This window comes from Lepidochelys olivacea (genome assembly GCF_965140295.1).
Source record: "Lepidochelys olivacea isolate rLepOli2 genome assembly, chromosome: 14".
NCBI lineage: Eukaryota > Metazoa > Chordata > Testudines > Cheloniidae > Lepidochelys > Lepidochelys olivacea.
In genome coordinates, this window is record NC_140424.1 from 10,993,940 (window position 1) to 11,010,326 (window position 16,387).

Consider the following 16,387-nt stretch of genomic DNA (forward strand, 5'->3'; position numbering starts at 1 on the left):
CAGATAGCAAGTGTGAAAAATCGGAACGGGGGTGGGGAGTAATTGGCACCTATATAAGAAAAAGCCCAGAATATCGGGACTGTCCCTATAAAATGAGGACATCTGGTCACCCTAATTATGACAGCCTAGAATTTACCAAGTGAATGATTTTCCCTCCTCCTACAGGCGAATGATTGGCCAAGACAGGTAAAACATTTCAGTTTTGGATTGATCACTACTTTACTGTTTCAGGTCATAACACTGAACTTTTAACGATGCTTAAAACAACTTTTATAAACTCAGCCTGGGAGAAGGTTTTAGCAAGTGAAAGATCAAAGGTCATTGCGATAGCACGGAGACCTGCCTGCTAAATAGTTGTTTTTGAAAATAATTAAGTTAAGTATGTAGATGGCTATTCTCATTGATTAACAAGGAGGAGGAGGTGCTCCCAAATTATATATACTCACCATGGCAGTACTTAACTGTAGGCAAGCATTTATAGCATCTGCTCCAACAACTATGATATTTTATTTATTCACGGAAAGATTATATTATAGGAAGAATCTAATCTTCTATTATCTACAGGAAAACTCTAATCTTTGGTCATTCTCTGCTACACACATTCATTCTATATACAGATACAGAATGACTAAATATTGGAGCCTTCTCTCAGCCAGGGAGGCAATTAATGGAGGTATGTTTTGGGTATACTCTCTATGATAAATGACCAGTTCAACTGAACATCGATTACATCAATGATTTAAGACAATAGCATTTCTCTGAACATCAGTTTAATTATTGCTCTTTCATCTAGTTAATTGGAAAACTTTGGAGGGCATAACAGACCAAAAGGTCAAGGGAAAAGCTGCCATGTCTCATGGATTTGCTGTGTGGTACAAGATTCCATTGATAAAAGTCCCTAAATACATATAAACAGCTCATATGTCAAGAATGGTTTAATAGCTAGGGACTGTTCTTTAGTTGCCTTTGACAAAAGGAAATGGACACATACCAAATGCTAATGAGCATTCAACTTTTGTGACTTTTTCTTTTAAAGATAAGTAGATTTCATTATAATACAGAAACCCCTTCCTTTATAATCCCTTTGTATCCATGTATTGCAGGAGTCTCATGTTGAACTGATAATACCCAACTGATAAGCCGAAACAACGCAGCATTTTTAGACTATGACTTCATTGCAAAAAAGATGCGTTTCTTGATGTAAAATCCTAGTGAAGACATGGCACTTTAGGTTTACTTCACTGTAGCTAGTCAAGGCGAAAACCAGCTGAAGAAGGTTGACCTCGATTAACTACATCAAGGTACAAACTGCCTGTGTCCAATGACTCCAACAGGATTTTACATTTAAACAGATATCTCAATGTAAAACGCACACCTTTTTCCCCAGTGAAGGCCTAGCCACAGAGTTCTAGAGAGGGAGCTTGGTTTTCAATCTTCTGCACTTAAATCTGGCAACCAAATTATATATTTCAGTGTTCAAATTGTTGGTTAGGGCTCACCCAGTCCTAAAACATACCGAGCACCTCTTGTGAAGTTCTGAGCATCCTCAATGCGCAATACCTCACAAGGGCCTTGATTCAGCAAAGCGCTCGACCACATGTTTAAGTCCATCTGTATTCAGCAAAGCACCTAAACGCTTACTTAAAGTTGAGCATGCACTAAGTGCTTTGCTGATTTAGGGTCAGGAAGCATTCTGCAGCTTGCAGGATCAGACACTGAAGCATGCAAATACATGTTTTAGATGAGTAAGCATCAACGTGGGTATTCAAGTAGAAAGGCCAAATTTGAAGATTGAACAGAGTGTCGACCAGATCTGTGAGTAGTCTGGCTTTTTACAGTTTGAGTCTCAGTGAATCTCAAACAATGAATTTCAATATTAATTGAAATGCAGATGTGTGTGTTTGCTTAGAATATATATAATGGAAAAATACATAAAATAATATAAAATATACTTAAAATATGAACGGAAGTAAATATTTCTCTAAGTAAATGTTTCAAATATGTTGAAACATTCCATGATTTAATTATTGCTCTTTGATTTTACTGGCTGTGTCCTTTTCAGTAGCCATTATTTAAAGTTCATCTGGGAAAACCCTATTGTTCAGCACCAGGAGGCCTGAACTTTTCACTGCAAAGCTCACCTTCAAAATTACGTGATGACAATGCAGACAGAGAAATAAATACATGAGGGCCTCATGTGGTAGCAATGGGCATTGCTACCACTAAAAATACTAAGCACATGCATTTCTGTAGCTTAAGTGTCTACAGTCTTAATTTAATAATGATTGTCACGTAAAGCAACATAGCAATACTGGAAATAGCAACTAGATTCTAACTGGGTACTGAAGGGTAGTAATAAACAAAAACCCCCTGACAAATAGTAAAGTCAAAGAAGTATAAATCTAATCCCAAAATATTTACAGAAGAGAAATGTTTAAAAATTCTTCATTTGGAACAGAAGACCTGCTGCAGTCAGCAGGCACGATAGGAACTTACAAACAGCATGCAAGTAAGCAGTATGGCCCTGAGGATGTCACCTGGGCTACAGCTCTGTGCTGACTGGACCACAGGTAGAGAACCATTGGTTTATACGGATAGCTGTGAGTAAGCCTTCCAGATCACATAGACTTGCATTAGAAGGGCTGGAGCTAGCAGTAGTAGGGCTTCAGCTAATGTGCTAAAAATAGCAATGTTGAAATTCCAGCTCTGGCTCTCAAGCCTAGGCGGTCGGATGGGCTTGAAAGCCCGTATTTCTGCCCAAGGTGAAACATCCATGTTGCTATTTCTAGCGCGCTAGCTTGAGCCCCACGAATGCGAGTCTGTCTACTTGGGCTGGGAGACTCATTCACAGCTGCAGCGTAGACATTCTCTTAGATGCTATGAAGGTAAGGATGTCAGTGGCATGTCCACAGTAGAACTTTCACTGTTGCGAGCATGAGTGCTGCAGCAACAGAGAGAGATTTCCCTAAACCTCAATATAAGCAAGGTCCAGGAGTCAGTTCTTCTAACTGGTAACAGCAGTACTAGAAATCCTAAAAATGGCATCAGCAGAGTTCACTGGAGTGTACTTAAATAACTATGACCTACCCACAACCTCCATGCCCATCTGTCCCCTACGCATCAGTGCTCAGGTCAGTGTGAGCAGAGTTTTGCTCACTTTGCTCAATACTGTGCATGTCTTTGCATTGCCTCTACTTGGCTACCTGGGCCTCCTCTCTCTCTCTCTCCTCATTATTTCCCTCAAACATTGGGTCTTTCCAGGAATCTCATAGACTTTAAGATCAAAAGGGATCACTGTGATCATCTAGCCTGACCTCCTGCACATTGCAGGTCACAGAACCTTTCCTACCTTGTTTTCCTCCCACCTGTCATGCCCTCCGCATCCTCCCTTGATTGGGCTTTGTGCAATATCTTATTTTTGTATGCTCTTAGGGTAGAGATCTTCTTACACTTTGGGCAGGATACTGGTCTTCACTATGACCCCTTTATGTTCAGAAGTTTGAAAGCAGCACCTTTTAAGCCAACTTAACCCTTTATGCTTCTGAGTCTATTTTTGTATTTTAATGAAAACTTTGTCATTACTGCTACCACTGAAGAATCAATACAGCTAAGGGAGAGGGTTCTTTTTGGCTTAGCGTATAATTTTGCTTTTTATGATGAGCAAAGGTCTCATTGCAGAATTCTTATTTCTGCTAACAATCGTCTGTACAACTCACAAAAATACAGCTGGATTTTCATACCCCAGGTTGAATATTTAGCACTTGCAGTTAGAGATTATTTTATAACTTGAGAAAACTGAGCAAATCTCAAATATAAATCACAGGGAATTAATGTGGCATTTACCAATGGAATTTTTGCTGCACTTTAAATTACATTTTAACCATCTTCACCAGAGTTCGTGAAAAAGCAGACAGAAAACATAAAGGGCTAACACTCTGTGTGACACTCTGGGAATTACCTGCTCAATCACTATTTGAAGATAATGGGAGATGTGCTGTGAACATCTGCCCCGGTATCCCTCATTTGCTCAAGTAAAAATATTTCCATCTGTAGGGTCTGATTCTTCACTCTATCATATTACTTTTATGTTAGTGTAACTCCAATGAAGTGAAATCAGTGTAGCGGAGGGGAAAACCATAAAGTGCACAAATAATTCCACCCTCTCCCCTGCACAAAAAAGCTATTATTTAAAAAACTCTTCAGAATCACATTAGGGTAATAAGATACCAATAAGAGATTAGAAAACCCCACAACAACATACTTGTTTTACAGTTTGTAGCTCCTCTGTTAACAGTTTTCGTAGACCTACAGATTCAGACAATTCTTCCTGTTAATAGAAACAGTGACTAATTATTTATGCAGCAGCAAAATGATATCCATGGAATATGGACAGGTACTATGTTCTAGCTACAACATTCAACACAAATAAATGACTACCTTAGTAAAGACTGGGACCAGACCAAATCTTAATCTCTAGAGCAGTGATCCTTAACAGGGGGCTCCCTGAGCCAAACGTGGCCCACCCATTCTTGTGTCGGCCCGCCAGCCAGTGCTTAATTTGAGCTGGGGCTTGGCAGTTCGTAATCCTGGCACGTCTAGGCTTGCTGCATCAGTTACTGGTCCTGGCGTGGGCAGCAGGAGGCTCATGCTGCTCACAGTGTGCCCTTTCACTGCTGGGGCTCCAGCACCCCTGCTTCGCTATGCCCTTGTGCAAGGCCAGCAGCACACTGAGCCTGCCAAATGCCCAGTGGGTGCAGCTATGGCTAAACAAGCACAAGCTGAGCTCCTGCTTCCTGGGCAGCGAGTCATTTGGGATTGGGACCACCACCGCCTGGCAGTGCTCACTTGGCTTCTTGGGTGGGGGCTCCGATGAGAAGTCTACTGCGCCCTGGAAGACCCAGAAGGGGCAGAGACTCCACATTGCTGGCAGCGAGGCAAGAGGTGAGGCATCAGGAACTGGGGAGGTGACTGTGCAGTCAGGACACAGCAGGGGAAGCTGAGCACCGGGGCAGAGGGAGGCCCTCTGGCAGCGCTCCACCGTGGGAGGCAGATCAGGTGCACAAAGCAGTCTGAGCAGGGTGCTCAAGGTGCATCAGCTCTGTGCTCCAGCCAGAGGGCGCTGCCACCACCATGATGCCCGCAATCCCAGCTGCTAGAGGCCCCCTACTTATTCTGTCCCATGCAGTGGACCTGTCCCAGGAGGAGGTGAGAACTGGGCCTGATCCTGGACCCCCTTGTGTGAAGGGTGGGGTGCTCTTTCCTCCCCATGGATATTCCAGTCGGGCAGGTACCCTAATTTGGGCATAGAGCAGAGAGATCCAGGTTCAGGTGGTGGGGACTGCCGCCCCTTCGTATGGGAGCAATGCATCAGGCAGGGGAGAAAATTAACACTCACCCCCTCTTGCCCTGCCAGCACTGAGAGAACAATGGGGATGGCTGGGGGGCAGAGCTGCTCTCCCATGTCCCCTGCCCATTTGGAAATAAAAGCACAGGTCATAATGTTGATTAATAAACTTTGTTAAAAGATAGAAATACTAATACTTATGTTGCAATCAAGGCCTTTATTTAGTGGCAGCTGATTTTTTTATTTTCTTAGCCTTCTGTTCCAATGGCCCACCTCTTGGCATAAAATTCTAAAATTGGCCTACGGGTAGATCTAATTGAGTATCACTGCTCTAGAGGTTATTTTTTAGATAGTCTAGTGATTTTTTTAGTCCATCTATTCCTTTAGCTTTTTTGAATAGTTGTTGAGAATTATGACACATACACTTATTTAATATAATATCTATACATTTAAAATAATACAATTTTGTTGTAGTATTTTTCTTTATATAGAAGAGTAGACAAAGATTATTTTTTATCGCTTTGGCAAACTTCTGTGAGGCATAAGACCATATTTAGAAAACACAATGTAATTTATTGTATTGATTTGTAGACATTTCTTTAAAATTCTATTTAATTTTTCAAGAAAACAATAGAAACATCCTTCACATTTTACTTCATTTACCACTATTGTGTAATATATGTAAAGTTATTTTTCCATTAAATATTTGACCATTTTTTCCAACCATTCTGAAAACACTGGAGGTGTGTTAGATTTCCATTTTCAGAGAATTAGATGTTTTGCCACTAACAGAGATGTGAGTATCCATTTTCTTGCTTTTCACAGGGAAACTGTTCTTCTACCAATTCCAGTAGAGAGATTTTTGCTGAGGAACAGATCTGTGTGTTCAGAACTGTGAAGAGACCTTTAGATATATTTCACCAGTATTTCCTGTAATTTGTGCCATCTCCAGCATTTGCTATGGTTAGCAAAAACAGCTTTTCTGTAGGCACACTTTTTAAGACTTTGTTGTGTAGAAATCATAAAGATGATGAGCTGGACATATTGCTGACATTCTGCCATATCTTTTCCCAATAATATATATAAATCAACATTCTTTATCATAAATATTAACCCATTTGTAAAGGGCATCTTTCAGGCTACATATAATCATAATCAAACATCTCAAAAAATCCTCTAATGGAGGCATTTTTCCATTACCCAATAATGGCAGCTGTTTTATAACTACTTGATGTAATCTATAAAAAAAATGCCATTTATTTCTTTTTCTTTTGGTAAGAAATGGAAGGAACCTAATGAATCAGTAGAAATTAAATCTTCCCCTGTATAGATTTCTTTTTGTATCCAAATGTTTTTAATATTTGTCTGTACTGTGAATTAAACACTTGAGTTTTCCCATGTGGGACTGAATATTGAATTTGAAAAGTGTCAGTAGAAATTCGCCTCAACTTGTACTTAATAAAAGATTCTCTCTTAAAGGATACTGTTAAGTGTACCGAGATCTAGTAATGTCTGCAATGCACCAAAGGGAGTAGCTAAGGGCATGATCCAAAGCTCATGGAAATCAACAGGAATCTTGCATTCATTTACTGACCAAATGGACTGTTATTCAGATTCTTAATAATTTTCTGTGTTGAGCCATGATGGCTATAATATTTTTATTTGTGAATTATATTTATCGGGCCAGATCCTTGGTTAGTGTAAATCAGTTTTGCTCCACTAAAGTTAATAGAACTATGATGATTTACACCAGTGTGGGACTGGCCTATACACACACACACAGTCTTATCTGGGATAGCACAGAAACACTTAAAAAGGTAAGGTGAGCAAGAACAGATGATTCAGGAGACTGCTATCAGGATACTAATTGATTGGCCGATAGTTAACTGGTTGAAATTCAGATCAGATAAAGTAAGTAATGAGATTTGGTCTTATCTGACAGTTTTTATGTGGCTTGTGTGAAATGAACTCGTAGTTCTACTCAGTTCTTATTGCACAGTGCCTGTCACAAAAAAAATCTGTCTTCAAATTAGCACGCATTGGTAGGTTCAGCAAAGAGAATGATCCACATTTTCTAGCCCACCAGTGGTCCTCACAAACAAGGATGAGGTCACTTCCTGTACAGTGCCAGAACTTCAATCTCTTGGGCTGCCAATAGAGCACCTTCCACATGCAGTGGTTCACTTAAAATAATTAAAAAGAAGAGATAAAATGAAGTGGTTAAAAGGACATTACTTATTCTTAGTAAAGGAAGTAACCAGATGTGTTTGTTGCTTTCAGTCACATACTGTATATCCTGTAACGCCTATGATGAACATACACTGAAATGCTTCTTTCCCCCTTCTGGAAACACGTTAGCTATTAGTACCTTCTTTGCATTTCATTTATGTGGCGGTCAAATGAATAAATATTAAATAGACTTAATTTACTGCACAATCTTACAAATGATGCCAACGCTTCAAGGACAATGGTTTCTTTGGTTGTCGTTCCTGTCCACTGACATCTAAAAACTATATCCTAATAGCCTGACATCATCCTGATGGAAAGCTTTCAAAACCTTCATTAAAATCTGTTCAAAAAAATGTGTGTTCTATTATAATATTTTCTGTATTTTGGTAGCTGGTACCAGTATGGAAATGATGGCAGAAGCTATTAAAAGTAGTAAACATGGGGCCTGGTCCAGCAAACCCTTTGTGCACAAAACTCCCATTGAAGCTACACCTGTAATTCTGGGCACCTCATTACAGGCAAGGTAAATGGACTCATTTTCAGAGATTAGGATCTTCAAAATCTATCTATTTGTATGGTCATAATCATCATCATATCAAAATGCATAGCAATCATTAATGGATTTTATCCTCACAACACTCCTCTGAAGTAAGTAGGCTTTATCTCCATTTCCCAGATGGAGAACTGAGTCACAGGGCAGACTAAGTGTTTGTCCAAAGTCACACAGGAAGTCAGTAGCCAAGCTGGGAACTGAACTCTGGTTTCATGAGTTCCAGTTCAGAGTCCCATCCATTAGAACACCCTTCTCATCCCACTGAATTCCACCAGCATATATGAAAAATCAGACCACCAAACCAACCTGAGAAAGGTAGCAAAAATTCTAAAAAAAAATCTGGGGAGACTGGCATTGAGTAAAGATTAAAAGAACTAACAATTTAGTGGGGGTGAAGATATTATAACCGTCTATAAATATTTGAAGGGAGAGGGATTATTAGTGCAAAAAAGTGGCATTACTAAGAATAACCAAGATTTTTTTTTTTTTTAAAAGAAAAGGAGAATGTATGCTGAGTATCTGGGGTACCACAGCTTGCCGAGTGCCTTCAACACAGAAGTTAATGGGAAGTTAAAGGCACTTAGCACTTTGTAGGATGGTATCCTAAATTTCTAAGAATCTGTAACCATCTGAGTATTTTCTCTTAAGTATACCCAATCAGAACTTTTCTGCAGTATCCAACACGAGTGTAATTAAATTGAAAAAATTACAAAGGTTGAAACAAATTAAAATACTACAGCATTAGTATACAGTAGAGGCAATAACTCCTCTGATCTCAGGAATATACTGTAGAAGCCCAGGGACACTTTATGTCTAATGTTCTAAAAGGGACATGAGCAGTGTGTTGCCTTATTATTGAGCAAATTAAGACAACTTACTGTCAGTCATTCAGGAACATCAATTATACTACTAGGTTGGCTGGGAAATACTGAAATATAGAGTACTGAGTGGGAAACGGTATGCCAAGGAAAGCTCACGGTATGCCTATAATAAGAACCAATTTACATGGGTTTTTTTTAATGCTGATATAAGATTAGAAATGCAAATATTTGCAGTATTGCTAAGATGCATATATCCTTAGTATCTAGGAAATAAGAAGATCCATTGATTAAACTGGATTAAAAGGGGAATGTGTTTCCCCAACAGACTGGCTAAATAAATTTATTTTTATTTTGGTCTGAAATAAACTCCACACAGAAGGACAAGAATCCAAAGCTCTCGGTGCCCTTGACATTTAAGAACAGAGTATTAGAGAAATAGCAAAACAAAAATTGATTAAAGCAGCAATGCTTATTTCCAGCTAATCCATATGCTAAAATGAGCACCACCTAGTTTATTTATTTATTTTAAAAAGAGAGGACGATACCCCAGACAGGTATTTCTTTTTTAGACTAGTTAAATGGGAAGAAGAGCAAAGCGCTTCCAGAGGTGATCAAATAAGTATAGGATTTTGCTCTAGCTACAAGAGAAATTTTGACTTAAGATGCCATCTTCCTATCACAAAAAGCCTTTTAAGAGAATAACATGGCTGAGGTTAAACACAACAAATAGGAGAGAACGGAACAAGCAAACAGTTTTGAGATGACTTTATTAATGTGATGAATTATTCCATGGTGTGTATGTGTGGGAGGCAAGTGAGGGTGACATGCCAGTCAAACAAATCTGGAGATCTTCACACTAAAAGGGCTCAGTTGTGTAAGGTGTGGAGAGATTCCTGCAAGGTACTAAGAATCCTCAGCTCCCATCCCAAGAGGTCCTTGGTATCATTCAGGATCAAATGTTAGGTGTGTTTTGGATGACTGATTAAGGGTAGCACCCAATACCTGCTGGTTGTAGAAGGAAAGCTGGTAATGCTAGCACGTGACCTGATTCAGGAAAACTCTTATCTTGAAGTATGTGCTTAAATCCCATTGACTTCAACAGAAGTTAAGTACATGTTTATATGCTGGCTTTAATAGGAACGCTTTCCTGAACTGAAGCCTGAATGATAAATCTCCAAAACTTTATTTACTTTGTACTGCTTCAATCTAAGAATTAAAATCAAAACATACATATATTACGGGTTCATCTGATAAGTGAGGGCTTTTTAGTTGTTGACACAGACTTTTATTTAAGAGATTAGAAAAAATGTTCACATATTTAAGAAATATAGTATTATGGGATTTGGATAGCTCAAAAGATTAAAAATGGGCTATACAGTGCTCTCTCCATATTCTTAGATTGCTAATTCCAGTCCAGCTCAAGTAACTAGTGGCTAAAAGTTGAGAAAAGCTCATTGTCCTATGTGGAATGAGTCTGATTCACTTACCAATGGACAGTTGTCTACATCACAAAAACCACCACAACTCGCACTAGTTGTCATATAGATAGTAGTCATAGCTGAGAATGAGCATGGAGATTGAGCTTGTCTTTTACCCCAACAGGTAGGCTCTCCAGGTTAGCGTTAAGGTAGACTGGCAGGTACTGACTGGGGGAAGTTTGCACTGCTACTGCCTCTTTGCTATACTTGTTTTGAGGATAGATGACTTTAAATCTCTGATTCTGCCAATCTGGCATCTTTCACAAGTACTAAAAGGTGATCAGATATTATGGTGATGTGGGACCCCATAAATTCCTAAATAGATCCGATAAATCACATACACACAATGTACCTCTGTGACATGTCTCTAGTCTAATTTCCCCTGACATTCAAGCTAGAAAAAAGCACAGGGATTCAGTATAGAGAGTAAAGGTCAATTTCTGTAGAAGCACATTGTATGCATATGCTCTTTGGATACCAGCGAATACTATCCTCTCTTGAACGAATACTTTTTATGCTATACACAGACAATTCAAATTCAGGTTAAATGCTATATTTCCTTAAATGGATTATTTTATTTTTTAAAAAATGATCAGAATTAAATATTACCTTCAGTTTACTTATTTCTTTTAAAGCTTCATTTCTTTCTCTTTTAAGTCTTTCCACATCATCCATTTCCAAAGAATCACAAGATACAAGCTGTATGTATTAAAATATGAAAAAAGGGGCAAATTAACAGAAGCTAAAATTAGGTTAAATGCATCTATCACAATGCTTGATCTCTTTAAGAACAGAGTCTTGTTAAAAGAAAGTCACAAGTAGGACTGACAAAAGAACTTTTTATAGCCATTAAACATTTATGAAAATGCAATTTGTTTCTCCAAAATATTGCAGGTTTTCAGCAACCAAATATGAAAACTTTCAGTTTAGAACAAAACAAAAAAAACGTTGGTTTAAACTCATTTTTAACTGACATTTTCTGACCAGCTCTAGCCAGAGGTTTTCCTGCAATGAAAAAATAACTTGGTTTGCTAAAATGGATTAACAAAAAATTATCCATAAAAATTTCTGAGACAACAGTGCCAATAAAACTAACTACCTTCCCCCTCCTATTTTATCTCAGATAAGGAATAACTTACATTCAGTATTTCTATCCCATCAGGGTTCTAGGTAGGCCTTCATTCTTAAAAATTACCTCTAAAATAAAGTGATTTCCAAGTGCAATAGAGGTCCAAATCACTGTGCCACATAATTGTTTATTACTCACACTGCAGAAAGCAATCAGCAGTCCCTTTAAGGAACGTCAATAAAACATTGTTATGCACTCATGCTAATTCACAACATATTTATGTGAATTGCTCTCTGCAAACTAGGTTGCTTTAACAAGGTTTTTTAAAGGGTTCTTAGGAACTAGGTTACTTTAAAGAAAACCATGATATGAAACTGTTTCAAAAATTTGTACAAGAATTGGAATAGTTTTAAGTAAATTAACCTTTGTTAGCTTATTCTTCACAATAGATAAATACTACTGAGCTCCAGCAGATACTTTACCTGTGAATCTAATAGATTGGCAATTTCACTGGCCCCAAATGTTATAGGTCTTGGGCCACGACCTGCTTCATCCAACTGCAAACAGAATAGATTTCTTGCAACCTGAACAAAATCTAAAACAGAGTTTAGTTACTGTAGTTTGTGGCATCAATTTTAAAGGAGTCACTTTGTTTTTCCCTAGTTTAAAACTGTTTGCAACTACTATTGAAAATGAATGCAGCGGTTGTGGAAGGTGCTGGTCTGACAGCCTAAATTATGGAGTAGCAGTAGCCTCTCCATATTCACCTTTGAGCTCCCCTTTAAGTATGAATTTTCAACTCCTCCATTAACTTCCTGAAAGATGAAACAATCTACCTGCAATTTTGTCTACAGCTTCTTATCTCAGCACCGAGTTCTTTTGAGGAAGTTCGTAAAAAAAAAAAAAAAAAAAAAAAAATCAGAAAATGGAGTTTTAAAAACGTATGCTCAGGAGCTTGCTAATATTTTCTCAACTTGTGTTTTAGTTTCAGTCCCATAGTTTGGACAAATATTAAATAAATAAGATACGAGAAATTCTACAATTCAGTTTCAGAGATCAAGAAATAGAAAGAAACGAATATTGTTTTAGGTTATTCATAGAGCAGCTGGATGACACAGACTGGAGACCTGACACATAATTCCTTTGATTTATTATGCAATTTAAAAATAAAAAAAATGTATACCTATATTTTTATTTATTGTTTTGAAGCCCACTTTAACATTTAAGAAATTTAGAGAAGAAAAATGGTTAACTTCTAAGGTTCGTGATGCCTAAATTAGTAGCCACTAAAATGACACTGCATGCTTCAATCTCATGACTATTTCTTAGGAAACTATTACACAAGAAATATTGTTTACAATCAAGTAGTTTGCAAAAATGAATTTGCTATAAAACAGATACTTTGTGCTTTTATTTTTGAAAGAAAGCAGTGATTTCTTAAAGACTAAAGCCACTTTCATTTAAAAAACCCCCAGACTTAATAATACCCTATTTTCAAGACAAAGTTGAAAATTCATTAGTACAAGTGAGAGCAAAGTGCACTTAAGGGCTAGTGAGCTGAGACTGCTCTTCATAAAGGAGAAATCTGATTTCCATTACAGATGGCTAGTTCCAGAATTGCAAGTTCATTGTTAAACAGTAGAATCACAATCTCACCTCACCATGTAGAATTTTCATTACAGTAATAACTTACAGATGGGAAGGTTATTTTAACTGAAAATATATACAATGGTATTATATGCTCTCTGTTTCTATGTTACATTATTTTCCAGGGCACTCTACAAATGGTTACCTCCAAAAGATACTGTGCCTTTAGAATCTTTCTGGAGTTGGTGCCTCAGGACTTGCTGCTGTTCATTTGTGGGCTGAATCCCAAGATAATTTAGTGCCTAGAAAACAAATAATTTTTTTTAAATGGGGGTTAGAGGTCTCTGCCTCAAATGGGGGAAAAAACCCTTTTCATTATAGCTCTCCTTTACTAAGATGATGTGTCTTGTGTGGTCACTGTTTCTTAAACCTCGTCAAGGACAGATAAATAAGAAAGATGACAGAATGGGCTCTGGTGACTCCCCAGGTGTAGCTGTCTTTATTAATATGTACTACTTGAGGCTCAGTACAGTTTTTCCATGATCGTGATATTTTGGTCTGAAAACATTGAGGTTAGAACGATCATCGTATTTATAATATTGTCATCACCATAGTATGACAGTGTTGGTTTACAAAACTATCAGAAGCTACCTGACGCTTAAGAAACTTTCACTATACTAGGCTAATGAAGGAAAACGGGTAACGGTTGCCACACTTGTGCCCATGCTTCCACACAGTATCCCTATTTTGACTCACTTGGACCGTCAGCACAAAAATGATTTCATATCAAAGTTTCAGCATTTGCTTTCACTCACAGTTTTTGTATTTATTTAATTTTTTGTCAAGTTAAACTAAATTTGGTGCTTGTGCTTTTGAGCCACAGGGAATTATTAAAAAGAAAAGGAGTACTTGTGGCACCTTAGAGACTAACCAATTTATTTGAGCATAAGCTTTCGTGAGCTACGAAAGCTTATGCTCAAATAAATTGGTTAGTCTCTAAGGTGCCACAAGTACTCCTTTTCTTTTTGTGAATACAGACTAACACGGCTGTTACTCTGAAACCAGGGAATTATTAGTTTGTGTACCTCAAATAGCTTTTATAAGACTAGGTTTAAAAAAAAGAAGTAAATAACCCAACACACATTATACAGAGCACGAGATAATGCTGATATATATAACTGGTAATGGTTTCTTTATAGTGCTAATGGAAGTAGGGCAGACTGAACATAATGGAGTGGTAGAGTATACCTGAAAATTGCATATAATCATTTGCAAAACAAACCATTCAATGGCATGTAAACAGTCTGCAAATGCTATATCAAAGACAATAAAGTATGTAATAAAGAGCCAAATATTAATGTAAATTAAGTTATATGCAGAAGTAGCTAACTGAACCAAAAAGACATACTGGTTTCAAAACATGAAAAATGACTGACTATTTTTTTCAAAATAGAAATATAATCAATGTTAAGTCCTTTAGATTGTACTGAGGCTTGGACTGCTAAATTAACGAATGATTAAAATGTCATATTCTAAAAACATTTCTTCAAAATTTTTGAATATTGCACACAAAGATGTTTATCATAAATCATCATTAAATGGACAACGAATTGCTCATACCGGTTTTCCTTTAAATGTTATTAAAATGGCTGAGGTAAAGTAAATACCATGGAATTAGTTTCTGGATAGTAGCACAAGACAATAATTTATGACAAAGGCAAAATGCTCAAGAAAAAAAACCTGCTGGTTAAAGCCTGGCCCAACAAAACACTCAAGAACATGCATACTTTAAACATGTAAGTCCTACTGCATACAAAGTGACTTCTTGTGTTTAAAGTCAAATATGCACTTAAGTGCCCTGGCTGGACTGGGGACCAATGTGGAACTTTCAAAGGACAGCATGCCCTGCTGTTCTTCTCAGACTACCTGCCTTGGGACTGTCTCAGATTTTCCTCTTTCAGGGCAGCTCCATTTTTAAATGCCCCCCCTACTGTCTGTGTGCCTGGGTTCAATTTTTATATTGCTTGATAATTTCTTTGTTTCCGAACCCATGTATGAAGTCTTCCTTTTGCCTCAGACTGTTTGACAGCTGCTTCCTTGTTTGGTAGGTAGAACCATTCTGTCTCAATGGCTTGTAATCCCTTGTCTGCTTACTGTCTCCCCACTATAGGTGAGAGTGTTGAAATCACTGAAACTCCTCTAGTAGTGGAAATCTATCACACCATTTTAGCATGCCATCTAATTTGGGGCATATAATCAGATTTTGGGTTACAGGCCAATAATTATTACTGAGCATCCCCACATTCATCACATGTTCATTTCTCCAGAATATTTTCAGATATGGAGGGATAAGGTAGAAGATGGACGAGAGATGGGAGAGAGACTAAATGGGAGAGAGACTAAAACAGGGAGAGAGACTGGTTGGAATTAGGAAGCCTTATGCACTTCATCCTTATAATCTGTTAGCTTTCAACTTGATGCATAAATTACAAGCTGTCAACTGGCAATCAATTTATATGGGCAACATGCAAGATGGTTCTCCACATCAAAGGCCAGGGTACCAGATGTCTAGGCAGGTGCTTAACTTTAAGCATATCAATAGGACCTACTTATGCACTTAATATTGACCTATCAACTTCAATTCTGCAGTGGCAGAGACATGGACAAGAGGACCCAAAAGATTTCTTTCCCTCCATCTTTACCATGTATTATTAGCTAGATGATTTTAATGGTCTCTTGGCTGATCACCTGAAGACAGTTTTCACTGTATAGCTACATTTCCTCCAACTCACAATTAGATCCTCTTGCTCCAATGACCTGAGTATTATTAAAGTAAAGTAATGTTAACACTGCAAACTCCTCTACTGCAGTCTCTCATGGAACGTTGAAAGGGATCAACTGAACTTCTTATAATGCAGTCTAGCATTCTCACATTAACTCCAAACCATAATTAGAAGATCTTTTTGTTACTTTGAACGCTGTTTGTTATCTTTTACCCCCTTATTGACACTTGTTTCTTATGATCAAAACAAGAAACAAATAAAAATGTTGGTAAAATATGCCTATTTGTATTTCCTTCTGAAATACACTGTGTCATGGAGGAAAGATCAATAAAAATGATAGATCAAACTATTGTATGCTGACAGTGCTAGGGCAAATGAAATAATCAATTTAAATATGTCCTGCATGTTTCAGCAAAAATCTATGTAACTGATCTGTCCTCCTACAGTACTTGCGTGCATCTTATTTCCTTCTGCATCTCTCTCATCTGTTTTCTACTTTTCCCACATGAATCTTCTCCAGGAT

The 16,387-nt window shown here is 37.7% G+C and overlaps 1 protein-coding gene across 9 annotated transcripts in view; it reads right to left on the minus strand.

Moving 5' to 3' along the window:
• STXBP4 (syntaxin binding protein 4) overlaps window positions 1–16,387 on the minus strand; it is a 144,639-nt gene that overhangs the window by 85,220 nt on the left and 43,032 nt on the right. For all 9 annotated transcript variants that reach the window (XM_084646901.1, XM_084646903.1, XM_084646902.1 and 6 more), the window contains 4 exons: window positions 13,287–13,383; window positions 11,977–12,089; window positions 11,035–11,124; window positions 4,262–4,327 (listed from right to left, as the gene is read on the minus strand). In XM_084646901.1, the coding sequence (XP_084503027.1) occupies window positions 4,262–4,327; window positions 11,035–11,124; window positions 11,977–12,089; window positions 13,287–13,383 (366 nt within the window). The remainder of the gene's footprint in view (window positions 1–4,261; window positions 4,328–11,034; window positions 11,125–11,976; window positions 12,090–13,286; window positions 13,384–16,387) is intronic.